Source organism: Notolabrus celidotus, chromosome 17 (genome assembly GCF_009762535.1).
Source record: "Notolabrus celidotus isolate fNotCel1 chromosome 17, fNotCel1.pri, whole genome shotgun sequence".
Lineage (NCBI taxonomy): Eukaryota > Metazoa > Chordata > Actinopteri > Labriformes > Labridae > Notolabrus > Notolabrus celidotus.
Window position 1 is genome coordinate 9,940,222 of NC_048288.1, and position 15,116 is coordinate 9,955,337.

A 15,116-nucleotide genomic window follows, 5' to 3' on the forward strand; every position below is an offset into this window, starting at 1 on the left:
CACACCGTTCATACCATCATAGCCCAGCTCTTCCTCAGGAGAACTCATGAGCAGCTGAGGGGAGAGGTCATCCAGGAGTCCTGAGCTGCGAATGTGAACACCAAGGAGCGTCACCAATGAGATGACAACTCCCTTAAGGTATGTTTCCCTGGACGGATGAGATTCACCTGTAGCAGACACACAGGAGAACAACATTAGACCCAGCAGGGCTTCAGGGCTGAGAGGCGCAGACGGATTTATTGGAGCACGCAGAGCTGCGATCCTGGGTCCACTACGAGCCAGGTGAGTACCTGACGACAGTTCACGCGCGCTCAGACATGTTACAGGACCAGGTGACCTGCTTTAAAGTATTTAGGTGCATGTTTGACAGATTTACAAATCTGATCACAACCTTTTATCATGTTGGTTTAGTGAGATAAGACCTGACATGAATGTGGACTGATACTCTCGTTGAGCACAATCTGACACTCACAGTTTGGAGATGTTTGCTAGCGTGTTGTTTTTATACGTGAAGTCAAACTTTCTGCAGATGTTTTTAACTCTTTGACACAAACGAACCTTTCATTAAATAAACGTAGTTTCAGGTTTGTGTTTTATGGCATCTCTGTACTTCCTCCTCCAGTCAAACCAGTTCTGTTGCACTGATGTTAGCTTCACCTGCGCAGCTGCTTAAAGGTGCTGTAATTAACTCTACCACCTAAAACCGGATCAGCTTTCGAAGTTGCACTTTAATAAACAAATAAGTCAATCAATATATATTTATACAGCACATTCATACAAATCAAAGTGCTTTACAGCGACTATAACATTAAAAAGCAAAAGATTTGGGGCATGGGACATATTCAAACAGAAATGCATTTAGGAGTAGAGACTAATGCACACTGAAAGCAATAAAGTACATGTAATAAACCAGTCAAAATAAGAGTTAAATAAGTTAAACTATCAAAAATAGAAATAGGTAAGGTAAAGAAGAGCCCTTAAAATTAGTAGTTCAATAATAAAAAGGATGAGTGAAAGATAAAACAACAGAACAACATACAAAACATTAAAGTGATGAAATTATCATTTTATCCTGTTTTACTTTGCTGTGTTTACTTTTAGTGTAGCATCTTAGTTTGTTTTGCTGGTTTAATATTTTAGTGTTTTGTTCTCTTATTAATTTATTTTATTTGGGGAGTTTAATTTCCTGTGTTGAGTTTAAACATCTTATGTTTCCTCATTTAGATATCATGACAGGGTTTCCTCAGTTCGTTCAGCAACTTCTTTCTTTATTTTTTCATTTATTTAATTATTATTATTATTATTATTATTATTATTATTTGCATATATCATGTTCTTAACCTTACATACAGATTGTGGAGTGGGTTTGGGGTCAGGGTTGTGATTGGGATGGGGGTTTTTCTTTTTTAATATTTTTAATTGATTCTATTTAAAAAAAAATTCTGTACAGCACTTTGTGTTACAATATCATTGTATGAAAAGCGCTTTACAAATAAATTGATTGATATGAAATTATATAACTCTATATGAAAGCCAGACCTTACGTTTAGAAGTCTCTACTTATTTATTTCCTTCTTTTGAAAACGTTGACTCTGCGTCCAACGCATCCAGGTGAACTGACACATGTTAGATCTCAGTGTGCTGCAAGGTTTTCACACTCGCATCCTTTTCTGTGAGCAGCACAGCCGAGAGGATGGACCAGGTGTCATACCAGTCAGTGGTGGGCAGTGATGACATCACAGATGAGTCAGCATCATTTGTGGAGGACAGAGGGAGCTCTGATGAAGAAGAGGTAAAAATGAAGTCAACAAGGCAACACTGTCCTGTTACATAAAGCTACCACAGGGGTGTATGTGCCAGGTATGGCTCCTATGGTTAACCTGAGTGCCCTGCTGAGGGTCAGAGTCTCGCTCCATGCTGGATCTCTGCTCCCTCTCAGCTGAAAGCCAAAACAGAGTCACTTTATCATCAGCACATAACACCACAGAGCTTTATCCATACCCTCTGTGTCTTATTCTGATACATATTTATATGCAGTACTTAGCAACTACTGAAACTGTCATTTTACTAGTGGACTGACTCGCGTTTGTTTCTCCTTCATCAGTCCTCGGACCCACAGGCTCCGTGTCTGGCAGCTCCACAGACCCCTCTCCCGACCTACAAGCAGAAGTTTGATGAATTCAAGAAGTTGTTTAAGGAACTGCCGGAGACAGAGAGACTCATTGTGGGTGAGTTATGAAACCTGGTTTCCATAATAAATGTTGAGCTCTATGGTCCAGATATTCATTGAACTTTTGAAGTTGATAACACACTTTATTCCAGTCCAGTTGTTCATTTTTCCATTTCGTGAGATTTTTTCAAATCATTTACACCACAGTATTCTTTGTTTTACTTTATGTTTTGTTTTTGCCAAAGTGGAAGTCTCTCTGGGTCAAGTATTAGCACTGGCTTGTCCAAAGAGCTTGCCCATGAAATATGATCAGTCACCTCTGGTACCAGCTGAACATCCCAAACTGTGGTTGTGTTTTTTGCCTTATTGGAGGAGGGATTTATGTCAAAATCAACTATAACAAGCTGCTAGTAGTTTTCTTTGAATGTGAATGTAGAATACTTTCTGCAGTTGTTATTATAAATTGTTTCTATACTTCAGAAGACAGGAGGGTAGGAGAGGAATCAGTCCTGAAGAAAGTGAAGCAAACTCCCGGACACTGTTGAATTATCCAAAACACACGTATTGACTACATGACTGAAACATTGCCTATGATGGATCTTTGATAGCGACAGCACTTTAAGTACTCGTGACTTTAGATTAACATCTTTTTAAATCCTTAAAGAAGAATGCTTAGAATATTTATATGTTTATATGTTACACTGCATTACTTTCGAAATGTAAAAAATATCATATAGTCATTCATGTATGTGTGTGTTTGTGTGTGTGCACACTTCATGTCACCCCTTTCAGTCACTGCCCCAGTGTGTTGGGACTAATAAAAGTGAATAAAGATGATTGAGCATTAGCAGGTCTGCAACAAGGAGACTCAAACGTTCAGTTAAAATCTTTTTACTAAAACAAGAAACATACACTTGATATCATGTTAAATACAGTTTTGGTCTCTTACACTGAAGTTCAGCTGACACCATCACTGAGCTAATATCTTAATCTTATCATGTCTACAAGATCATGTTCAAACATACAACCCTGTGAATGAGCACGACATTGTTAGCATCATTAGAAACGATGAGAGTTCAGATTAAAGATCAGACAAACATCTTTTATGTTTAGACTGATGTCTGAGTGTTAATGTGTTAGTGTCTGCAGTGAAATAAAATCCTCCATTAACCTGTTCTCTGGATACACAGTGACACATACATCCTGATGCAGCGCACTCATTTGTTTGGATGGATGTCTTCTCTTTGTTTTTCCTTAGACTACCCATGTGCCCTCCAGCGGGAGATCCTCCTGCAGGGACGCCTCTACCTCTCTGAGAACTGGCTCTGTTTCTACAGCAACGTGTTTCGGGGGACCAAGGTAATCAGAAACACCAGCGTCAGGAACCTTTCATGTAGCTGCAAATATAATCAATGTTTTCATGCAGATAAGAGTTAGCGTTATTCTCCTTTAATTCTCAGATGGAAACAGTTGGATAGGGATGATCACAAAGTATTTAGATATGTTTATGCTCACACTTTACTGAGGCTAAGCAAGCAAGTGCAGAATTTTTGAGCAACACAGATCTGCTCTCAACACAAATTTTGGTTATATTTCTGTAATTTCAAGGAAATACATAGCTAAAAATGATAAATGTTCCATCGTGAATAATGGAGAGAAGGGATTAGAGGAATGAAAAAATGTCAGTGCACCAGTCTGATAGAGAAACCAACGTGATGCTTGATGAGGAACATACACCAACTGCAGCCTCAGTTGACCAAATATTAATGCAGCCACGTGTTTCAATCTCTCTGTTGCCACCATCTGATGATGTTATAGTATTTTTCTACATAGTATTCTTTAATAAACACATGGGCGCTAATTACTGCAACCTCACACCCTCCTTATAGATCACACTGGCACTGAAAGACATCATAACGATGACCCGAGAGAAAACGGCTCGGCTCATCCCCAACGCCATCCAGGTGTGCACGAGCACCGAGAAGGTATGTTGTTTAAAAAAGAGAGCAGTCTACATCACTGAATGAATGAAGATAAAGGCATTGTTGATAACAGGACATTTCTTCATACCTTCACCTTTAGAATTTCTTCACTTCCTTCTCGGCAAGAGAGAAAAGTTATCTGGGAGTGTTTCGCATGTGGCAGAACGCGCTGTTGGACAAGGTAGCTTCCTGATTCTCTCACCTGATGATACCTTATCAATTCTACAGACTTTAATCAGTTCAATCTTCAGAGATCATGCAGGTTTCACAACAAGTTTCATACCTCAGTGACATGTGTCAAGAAACATGTCCACAAGACATGCATTTCACATGGATCACAGACTGACTGTGCTCACATGACCTACCTGCTGTGAAGTTCAAGCAGCTGAGACTTTACCCCAGTCTGCAGCAGCACTTATCTAACCAGTCCAGAGTACAGATCATAGAGCCCCGGCCACAGACTGTCTTCCTCTGAGGTTAACAGACGGTTTCTGTGTGTAGGGGAAAGATCTGCTCTGAGCAGCTGAGCAGGTTTTTTTAAGAAGTTCAACAGACAGAAGCCTTTGTTTATTTAGACTGCTGTGTTTGGGGGCATTTACATACATGTACATACATGTATGTCAGGCGTAGCAACAGACGTGACCTCAGTGTAGACGTAGTTTGTATTTATTTGTTTTTCAGACAGTTACAGTCTGCTTGTTCATGCTGAACATCTTAAAGCTTGAGGACCATAACGTTTTGTTGGTGCCCCCTGTGGACAAAGCTGAACCTCTTCTCTCTTTACTGATCTTGTTCTGTGTAAGTAGTGTTTTCTAATGAAAAATCAAATCCTGCTCTCTTTTAACCTGTACAGTTATTCCTCACTTTCGTCCTTTATTGTAGAGAATGTAAAGGTCTGTTCAGCAGTATTCAGTTCATCATCTCTTCTGACACCTACCTGATGGCAGCTGTTAAAGGCATTAGAATAACTATATGGAAGCAGCCAGTCTTGTTGCTGATGGTATTGCCTGCTTTTGTTGGTCATATAGAGGTCTCAGTATTAGTTTCAGTCCTTACTCCTCACAGGAGCGTTAAATGCAAACTGTGAAAACAGTTAAAAAACACAGATGCATTTATTTCATGTGAAGATTCCTTTTTATTAAACTTTTGAAGGATTATTAAAGTGAAATTGCTTTAAAATCTTATAAAACATTGCTCCAAAGCACCTTTGATAATACTGAATCAGCCTGTGAATGATGGACTCACTGATAACACTTTAATTCACAGAAATATTAACATAAAAATAATCTGGGTTAAAAAACGTGTATTATTAGGTGAAAACGTTGACGTCATCATTAATATGAGAACTGTTATTGCCTCTGGACTATAAAAGGTTGATGATTAAGCAGTAACAAAAACAGTCTTCTGAATGACTGCATATCACAGGCTGTAGGCCCACGTGCAGGCTTTAAAACAGCTGTATTTTATTATTGTGGTAAATACAGAAAATAAAAGGTTTCCTTTCACTTAGATCGACCCTAAACTTGTACTTAAAGACAGGCACTCTGCACAGCCTACCCGCGGGGGAGTGAGTCTGCAGGGATCCGGAGCACAAACACCTGTATAAAAACATCACCATCTAGAGTTCATTGACCTCTGCAGGTGTGGCCATGCAGGCTCATTTACATTCTGGCTCTCACCGCTCACAGCGCACTCGACGCGCTGCGTGAGTCGGGGCTGAAACTTTCATCAGAAACGCGATAAAATAAACGAGTTTCTGTCGTGTGGTCGGTGAACCGGAATGTGACAGGCGCAGGCGGGCTTTTATTTACCTCTTATCGCGGTGCAAATCTGGGCGGCGCGTGTTTACGCAACTGCTGATCTCAGATCCAGGACTTCCTGAATGTGAGTGCGTGGTGCGTCCAGGTTACAGATCATTGTTGGATAGTCAATCAGAGCTCACAGCTGCGGGGAAACGTCCGCTGACAGGTAAGTAAAGTCTGTGCGTGTGTTGGCTGAACTTTCTCTTTGTTTCTAATGCGCTGCAGCACCGTGTGTGGTGGCTCCATAATATGACAGAATATATCTTCATTTGACTGATAGTTATCAGGCCTGGCATTATTTGCAGGGTTTCTTTTAAGACATAGTTTGAAAAGGCTGATCTTGTTTCTGAAATGTATCAAAAGTGACTGAGCTCCTCTGAGATCCTGCTTCAGAGATGTGATGTTTTCTTATTTAGAGGACTTTTCTTCAGATATTAATGTTCTTATGAAATGTAGACAAAGTGTCTCAGTCTGTAAGGGTGACCACAAACATGTGAGGTAATGAGATAATAATGTTTGTAGGCTGTTTGTCACCAATGAAGATAAGACTAAGGCGTACTATGCAGAGACTTATGTCTCTAGATTACCTGCTGCTCCAAACCTGTTCACATTATTGTTCCTTTTGACCAAGCAGAGTGCTGATTGGATAAGAGGAACAGATATTTACGGGCTTATCTCCAGAGTTTCTATCATCTTCTGACAGCTTATATTTATTTGTTTATTTATATATTGCATTTTCAGCCTCTGACCAGTTTGGAGTTGTGGCAGATGGTCAAACAGCATTATGGGTATGATCTGGGCCTGAGTCATGAAGAGATGGAGAGTTTACAGATATCAGCAGAATCAAGCATGCAGACCAGGTGAGCGCCCCCTCCTCCCTACACACACCTTTGTTGTCCACAGTTGCTGTGTGCAGTAACTTAAAACCACCGTGTGTGTGTGTGTGTGTGTGTGTGTGTGTGTGTGTGTGTGTGCGCAGCCTGACTGTGAGGCCTGGTGGTGATGACGCTCTCGGGAAGCTGGAGCGGACCCCCTCCCTCCGACTCCCTGGGGTGGATCATGGGCCTTTGGAGACCTCCACACCACAAGGGGAGGACTTGCCTTCCCTACTTGGGTTACAGACTAGCGCGGTACTGAAACAAGTTTATTTTTCTGTATAACTCGGGTTCTGCATGTTCTGTTTTTTAATACTTTTTTTTTGTGTCGCCCTCCAGCAGGATGATGCTCGCAGCACCCCGTCTCGCCGCAGTCCTGCTCCCTCTCTAGAACGCCTGGTTGCAGAGCGGTCTTCCAAACGCTCTTCGTTTTCTCTGGATCTGAACGCCAACGAGAACGGTGTGTCTGAGCAGAGCGGTTCAGAGAGCACTGAAGAAGGTAGGTGGATGCTCACACTCATGTTGTTTCTTTCTTTGTATAATTATCATTAATCATCTTCTTTTCTTTTCTGCATCAGTGGAGGAGCGGGTGGGTTTGCCTCAGGTGCAGGGTCGACTTTATCTAAACAAGGTCTTCCACATCAGCGCCAGCAAGATGTTTGAACTGCTCTTCACGGATTCAGACTTCACCCGCAGGTTCATGAACATCAGGAAAATCATCAGTAAGATTTTAACCTGTTATACATGAATGATCCTGTTTAGATCAGTAACTACAGTCTCACTTCTCAAACGTTTTCAAACTGTTTAATAAAAGCTTCACGTCAACTGTCCCCTTTCAGATGTCAGTTGTACTGCTTGGCAAAAAGATGCCTCTGCTCACATGAAAAGAAGTCTGAACTACACAATAACCATCAACAACCCTCTGATTGGCAAGTTCTCCACGGCTACAGAGTACCAGGTGTGTTTACATCCGTGTCAGTGCATGCTCTAATGACTGGATAAACACGTTTCTGTGTGAATTACGGCTCCCTTCTTATTTGTTCTTCATTACCTTTCAGACGCTGTACAAAGAATCCAGGGATGGTCATTACTACCTGGTGGACTCTGAGGTTTACACTCACGACGTTCCCTATCATGATTACTTCTACACTCAGAATCGATACTACATCATACGTACCTCAAAGAGGAAGTGTCGGCTCAGGTAAACATCAGACATGTAAGTTAGATGATCTGTTCAGGGTGTCTCGGAGTGACTGACTGTGAGGTTTCTCTTGTGCTGCCAGGGTCTACACTGATGTGAAATACAAGAAGCAGCCATGGGGTCTGGTCAAGTCCTTCATCACCAAAAACTCCTGGAGTGGCATCGAGGACAACTTCAGACAGCTGGGTGAGCAGAAAACCTCTTCACACACTGCAGAGGCAGAAAAGAGCACTTCCCCGTCACCAGCTCTTTGCCTGTGGTTATTTTTATACATCATCTGATCTGAATGCTTCCCTCCAACACTCAGTCGCAGGCTCAGCTGCAGCATCATGTTACAGCTGAGAGGAAGGAGGGAGGAAGGCAGATCAGCCTTTTAAAGTCTCTGGGTGTCAACAGGAAACCTTCATCAACCTTTCAGTCTCTTCTTGTTTTTCAAAATGTGTGTCCGTCTTTTCATGCTGTCTGTGTGTGTTTTGTCCCCGTGTTGACCCCGTACAGAAGCAGAACTGATGGAGGAGGAAGCAGAGATGAATCAGGGAGGCGGAGACTCTGGGAAGATGAGCGGGCTCCGGAGGAGGAGGCGGACTTATAGCCGGACTCTGCCAGAGCACATGAAACCCAACAAGCAGGATGCTGAGCAGCACAGAGAGGGCAACATGGGTACATGACGTGTTCCACTTCATCTGACAGATTTAAAGGGATAGTTTGATGTTTGGCGAAATGCACAGATCTACATTCCTATGACTGTTAGGTGGTCTGTGCTACTTTTATATATTCTGTTTAACTTTTGCTTAAATAAACTTAGCGTAGCATAAAGCCTGGAAGCAGAGGGAAAATGAAGGTGTTTACTAGCATGAGGTTTCTAGGCAACCAGCAGAGACAACAGGAAGTCACTCTACTGAGAAAAGAAACAGCTCTGTCACTCTGAAGCTAACACATGTTTCTCTTATTAAACATATTAAAGTTTCTGTTACCTACTATCACTGTTTTCAAACTGTATGCTAAGCTAGGCTAACTACATCCTCCAGTTCAGTAATTAAAGCTCCTGTGAGGAGTTTTTGGCTGTTTATGAGGCAGAGAAATGAACAGTGATGCTTTCTAATGACCAAAAAAAGAAAATGACTCCAGCAGCAACAACACTGACAGTTTCTGCATCGTAACTTAGTACATCTAAACCCCTGTAAAAGGGGGTTGTCAGACCAGATGATTGACAGCACGGCCAAAAAAAGCCTTTTTTTATTATTTTTTCCACAGCAACTATCCACCGTGAGTGATACATTTAAAAAGAAAGCAGAGAACACAACTTACACATGTTCGAGAAAGTTCCCCACAGGAGCTTTAATAAACACGACGGCATCAGTCTGTTTCAAACTGTTTCTTTGAGACTGAACTGTCAAACTGTATAATCTCAGGCAGATTAAAGATTTTTGGACTGCTGTGTTTATATTTGAACATTTTCAACTCTTCACTGCAAAAACGTCCGATGAGTCGTGGTGCTCAAAGATGCCAAAAATGAGCTCTACAGTTTCTATTCATACACAGCAAGCATTCACATTTTTAATCTAACTGAGGTAGTAGACGTGTAGCCTGTCAGAGTGTCAGTGCATCAAACATCTTGTTCTTTTACACACGCATGTCAGCGAGAAGCACCGTCAAAGCCCTGAAAGCAAATGTTTATTCTGCAAACTGCATGTCACACAACGGTCCCTGCAAAGCAGAGGAGAGGAGTTGTGTAGCTGTGTCTGTGGGTTGCACCCTAACACACCCACAGCACAGCAGCATCTCACGTCAGAGTTAGCTAAATGTCTCTTACTACTGAAAGTTAATCTCAAACTAACACAAAGCTGCAGCCCTGCTCTTTTCTTTAATCTGTGACTCATGAGTGTGTCCTGCTGTCTGACAGGCCCCATAGAAATTGCGGGAGCGGGCCGATGGAGCACTACGACCATAGTGGCTGGGATGAGTGTAATGTAAGTGCCTGAAACAACATGGTTTGTACTTCTGTATGCAGTTGTTTAAATGACGACTGTAAAGAAAGTCTTAAGAGTGTGTGATCCTCTCTATAAATGTGAACCTGTGGTCAGTTTCTCGCTCTGTGCTCTGTCTCTTTCAGTTTGCTGATTCTGACAGTGATGAATCTTAGTCTCTTCTTCAAGCTGTGGGCGATGGAGGACGTAGCCCAACGCATGTACCTGACCACGAAGCATCGGCTGAGGGAGAGGAGTGGGGCCAGGTGGGGTTACTTTATCTTCCTTCACATGATGCTTTGAACATTGAAAAGCAGAAATCTGTGTGGATGGAGAGAGGCCACTCTAGAAAAGTCTTGTTTGAATGGCGCCGTGTTGAAACTGCCTGTTTGCCAGTCTGTGTAAATTGAGTAATGTGACAGTCTTACATCAGTGCTCGTCCACTTCTCCATCTCTTTCACTTTGTGTCTGTGTTTCTGTGTCTTCTCTTCTTTATTCTCTAAACGTGTGTGTGCGTGCTCTCTGTTGTTTAACAGCTTGGCCCCCGAATACGGCCCCAGACCGGGACCAGGGTTTACGACTACAGAAGACCTGCAGCTGCTGAAAACTGTTCTACAGGACTCTATCAACCTTTTAGAGCAGGTAGGACGGGCTGTTTCAAACACGCCGTGGAGGAGCGTTCTGATTGGATCTCTTATTGTAGTATTGGACTGTCTGCACATACTGTATGTTAAAAACGCATCTTGTCACAGTCAGTTTTACAGAAAGGTGACATTCAGCTTCAGTGCCTCAACATTTGTCATTTAATGTCTGACTTTCACTCACTAAGGCACAGATCAGAAGGCTCTCAGCATCACTAAACTCACTTAAAGTCAGAAGACTCAAAGAACTAGACGCTAGGATGTTTTTGCGCTAAAAGCTAAGCCTTTCTTAAAAAGCAAGCTGTAAGGATATCAATGTGAAAATCAGTTTTCCTCCTCTGTTGGGGGACTTAGAGGATCCAGAGGGCTTATTTTCTTCCCTTTCAACAGAGCCATGCTAGCTGTCTCCTGCTGCTAGCTAAGCTAACTGGCTGCTATTTTTATATTTTAATGGAGACATGGGCGTTTCACCTTCTCTGTGGATGTGTTGAGGTAAACTGCAGTTTATGTCGGAAACAGTTAGTCAAATGTAGTAAAAGTATTCACCAAGTGTTCATTTGTATGGTATCTGTAACACCTGTTGAAACCTGAAGCATGTGTTGCATGTATTGAGTCAGTTCCTCTTCTCCTCACAGCTCCGCAGCTCTCTAGTGGTTCTGCAGCAGAACTTTGCTGTAGCCAATCGAACAGCTGCACCGCAGTGATGCTGCACACCTGGCGAGCACAGAGCACCTGTCCCCTGTCCCCGTGGAGACTGCAGCAGTGATGGCCTCTGAGGAAATCTCTGGTATCCAGTGACGTTGCCATGAAGACATCCCAGGACACTTGACATGCTCAGAGTCTGTGGTGGGCATCAGGTGTCAGGATGATTTTTAAAGCTTTGGACTGAGTGACTGCCCCCAGCACAGAGCTTCATCTTCATCAGCCTCACAGCAGGTTAAACTCTCGTCGGGCGCTGGATGTTTTCTTTTCTTTTTAAAATGATTTCCAGAAAACTCTCCTGATGTGCCTTTCTTTATTCTGATGAGCCTCGACCACACCACACGAGCTGCTGTAAATACTTTTTACTCCAGGGAAGTCAATCACTGTTATTTAAAGAAGATTTTCTCTACTTACACTTTTGCACATTTTAATTTTTGCACGTGCCTCATAGGTTAGGCTTCGTTTTAAATATCTTCATAGATTTTATTATTTCTAATAAATATGACAGAATCTGTGACTCATATTTAAGCTTTGTCTTTTGTTTGATTATAAATCCTACTTTTGAAAAAACTGTGAATTCGAAAAAATATTTTTACAACAAAATTTAACATTTGAGTCAGGTCTGTATTATACAGTCTATGGTCTGTACAGAATATATTTTACTTATTGTTTTTAATTTCTCAAAGCATTGATCTGATTCATATTTGAGTTATTACCTGTTTACTTCACTCGGCTGGGTCCTGATATCACTTAATATTCAGCAGCTGAAATAACAGTTACAGAATCTCCTCTCATCACCTGTACATTTGTAATAATTGATGTGTATATATCATACTTTCTTCATTTTATATGTTGAGCCTTTTTTCTGAAGTTATTTTTCTGTTGTTTTAATAAAGGTGTGGAGTCAGAGAGGCTCAGGTTATCTCAGTGCTGCTCTCTCATTAATCACATTATATGTCGGGCTGCAAACTAATATTTATCTATCCTCTTTTCCTTGCTAATCTGAAAACAACTTAAAGTTGAGGAAATGTTAATAAAGTAGTCAAAGATGTGCCTCACATTTCACCAGTCAACTTATTTTTAAGCTTTTCTCTGGCCAACAGAGGCATCAACTTCCTTTCATAAATATTTTAAAAGTTGAAATGAGTTCAGGTATTTAAAGTTACTGAAACTATAAATTGTCACCAGAATAGTAACGTTTGTTAACCATTTCAGATACAAATATATTCATGAACATGAAACTTCTTTGAACAGATGTCATTTTACCCAAAGATTAGCACATCAAAAACTGTAAAACAGTACCTGCTCTCAAAGACTTCACTGTTGATAATACAGGTACTTGGATTGAAGTCCACGTGCACTGAGGTGAGTGGATTCGAGTTAAAAAGATCACAGCGCGGTTGATTGTGCTTCCATCTAACATATTGTTATTCAATCTGCAGACACACCGCTGGTCAAAAGTTCTGTTCATTATTGTTCATTGGCCAATAAATAGTTCTAGTTGATTTGCTTTGGGGATTAATGGTTCATTTCCTCACCTGGGATGATTTATAATAATATCACCATACTGCCTTTCTTATAGAACACTCTGGATTAAAAAAAACCCTTACATCAGTTAATGTAATACAGTAAGTAAGCATATTAGTATAATTCTGGATTTGTTCCTAATTAAAAGTATGACTATCATCTGTAAATTATCAGGGTAATTTTCTCACCACTTAAAGACATGTCTGTTTTAAGTTGTATTTATTTGGCGTACTACCCTTTAGCGGCCCCAACAATGCACCATAGTTATAAGAAGTATAATTTGAAATATATTTGCACCAAGGAACACAAAAAATGGCACCATCTGGTGGAAAACAGCAGAAATTGCAAGTCAATAGAGTCCTCACGTCAAATAATAACTGATGTGCACACCTCTACCAAATTACATATGTGGATCAATTTGTCAAAATAGCCTGAGGTTAAAAATGACAGTGACAGAAAGAGCTTGAGGCATTAGGGTTCATAACAGGACTAACAAGATGAATCTAAACAAGCTGTGACAGGTTGGGCTACATGGTTGTGCAGCGGTTAGTGTTGTTTCCTCACAGCAAGTAGATTACTGGTTCAAATCCCCAGCTGTGTCTCTTTGTGCTGAGTTTGCATGTTCTCTGCATGTGTTTGTTCTCTCCAGGAACACAGGCGTCCAAAACATGTTCTGGAGAGGGGTCTGGCTGCAGATCTCTAGTGTGAGGCCTGGTGACACAATTTGTTTTAGCGATTAAGCTTGGAGACAACTGAAGTTTGCTTTTCTTTATTCTAGAAAAAATCACTGACAATAATTTTTATGTATTTTTTTATTTATTAAATAAATACATTTAATTATTTACATAAATGTATTCCAAATGTAATTCATACCCAAATTGACAGAACTCTTGTGAGTGACCATGTAGCTGTCTGTCTCTCATTTTACCCCCCTTCCAACCAATATAAACCTAAACAATGGTGTGTTAATACTTCTCTACTAAAAGTGAAGACTTTCTTTCTCACATAAGAACCAAAATCACAGTTTTTTTTAAATCAATTTAGATTCATTGTCACTTGTGTCCATGGTTTGGAAGCCTTCAAGGCTACCTGCAGAGTCTGGACATTCTGGAGCCTATCCCAGCTGGCTTCGGCGGAAGGCAGGGTACACCCTGGATAGGTAGCCAACCTATCACAGGGCAAACATGTAGCGACAGACAACCATTCACACACACTCTCACACCTACGGGCAATTTAGAGTGATCAATCAACCTGGTAAGCATGTTTTTGGACTGTGGGAGGAAGCCGGAGTACCTGGAGAGAACCCATGCATGCACAGGGAGAAACTCCACACAGAAAGGCACCTGCCCAGCCGGGGATTTGAACCAGGAACCTTCTACCTGTGAGGCAATAGCGCTACCCACTGCACAACCGTGCTACAATTAGAAAGTCTTTTAGAAAATTCTATACTAAATGATATGAACCTGAGGTCGGGGCTAACAAGGAAAAAATGGGCACTTATTTGAGCACTTCGAGTTTCTGTGACAAAGAAATGTGCTGTCACATTTTGTATGTATTTTGTCCAAACAGCAGTGCCTGTGTAAAAGTATAGATTTTGAGATGCATTTCTCAAATCTACCACAACGGGACAGCACCACTTCGGTTGAGCTGGCTGTATGAAGTCTGTGATACATTCTCTGCGTCATTCAGGCAGAAGCAAGAGAACTGTTCGGAACGAAAGCCAACTTACGCTGCTTTCTTTTCATCCTGACAGAAACAATATTTAACTGTTACCAGGTCCGAAATCAGTCCTGTTACACTTCCTCTGTGGGAGTGGCTGAAAAACTCTTATTATATTCTCCCCAAACTCAGCCAGATGTTGAGACTGCAATAATGAAAATGTGTTCAACTTCAGGGGATGATGGATTTGGGGCAGAACTTTACAATTTGTCAATTTGGCATTTATCCTGCCCCTAATTTTTCTATCTCTTCCACAGTCCCTGCCTCAACCTTGTGTGTTCCCTACACTGGACATAAACTTGAAACCATCAGACTGTAAGGCAGCAGTCAGATCCACAACACCACAGAGCTGCCTAGCAGTGATTGCCTGTTTCTGTCTTTTCATTCCAACAATTTGTTTTAGTTGTTTAAAAGCACAGGTAGTCCACATTGTGAGGAAACGGTTTATTTTACCAGCTCATGTCCCCTGTAGCCTCAGTGTACAAATGTTTTTACCAAGGAAGGAGCCAAGCAGGAGATGCTACACTTGA

At 41.3% G+C, this 15,116-nt stretch overlaps 1 protein-coding gene and 1 long non-coding RNA gene across 7 annotated transcripts in view; one reads left to right on the forward strand and one right to left on the reverse strand.

Annotated features, from left to right (window-relative positions):
• The window catches only part of LOC117829219, a 31,495-nt gene that overhangs the window by 3,375 nt on the left and 13,004 nt on the right, over positions 1-15,116 (reverse strand). For 2 of the 3 annotated variants that reach the window (XR_004634580.1, XR_004634581.1), the window contains one exon: positions 15-167. This is a non-coding gene — a long non-coding RNA (uncharacterized LOC117829219). Of the gene's footprint in view, positions 1-14; positions 168-558; positions 685-15,116 lie in introns of those variants that run through there. The other variant, XR_004634579.1, reaches the window with a different exon arrangement.
• On the forward strand, positions 39-12,267 carry gramd1c (GRAM domain containing 1c). Of its 4 annotated transcripts, none has more exons than XM_034706813.1 (18): positions 39-282; positions 1,681-1,792; positions 2,105-2,228; positions 3,429-3,529; positions 4,060-4,155; positions 4,253-4,333; positions 6,696-6,814; positions 6,934-7,084; positions 7,172-7,328; positions 7,408-7,551; positions 7,669-7,787; positions 7,888-8,030; positions 8,113-8,216; positions 8,529-8,690; positions 9,934-10,000; positions 10,144-10,263; positions 10,534-10,639; positions 11,274-12,267. In XM_034706813.1, exons 2-18 carry the CDS (start codon positions 1,694-1,696, stop codon positions 11,340-11,342), a joined length of 1,962 nt encoding a protein of 653 aa, XP_034562704.1. In that variant the 5' UTR covers positions 39-282; positions 1,681-1,693; the 3' UTR covers positions 11,343-12,267. The 4 variants fall into 4 exon arrangements, with proteins under 4 accessions (XP_034562704.1, XP_034562703.1, XP_034562701.1 ...); XM_034706812.1 differs by having other exon boundaries at positions 40-282; positions 7,169-7,328; XM_034706810.1 differs by having other exon boundaries at positions 107-138; positions 7,169-7,328.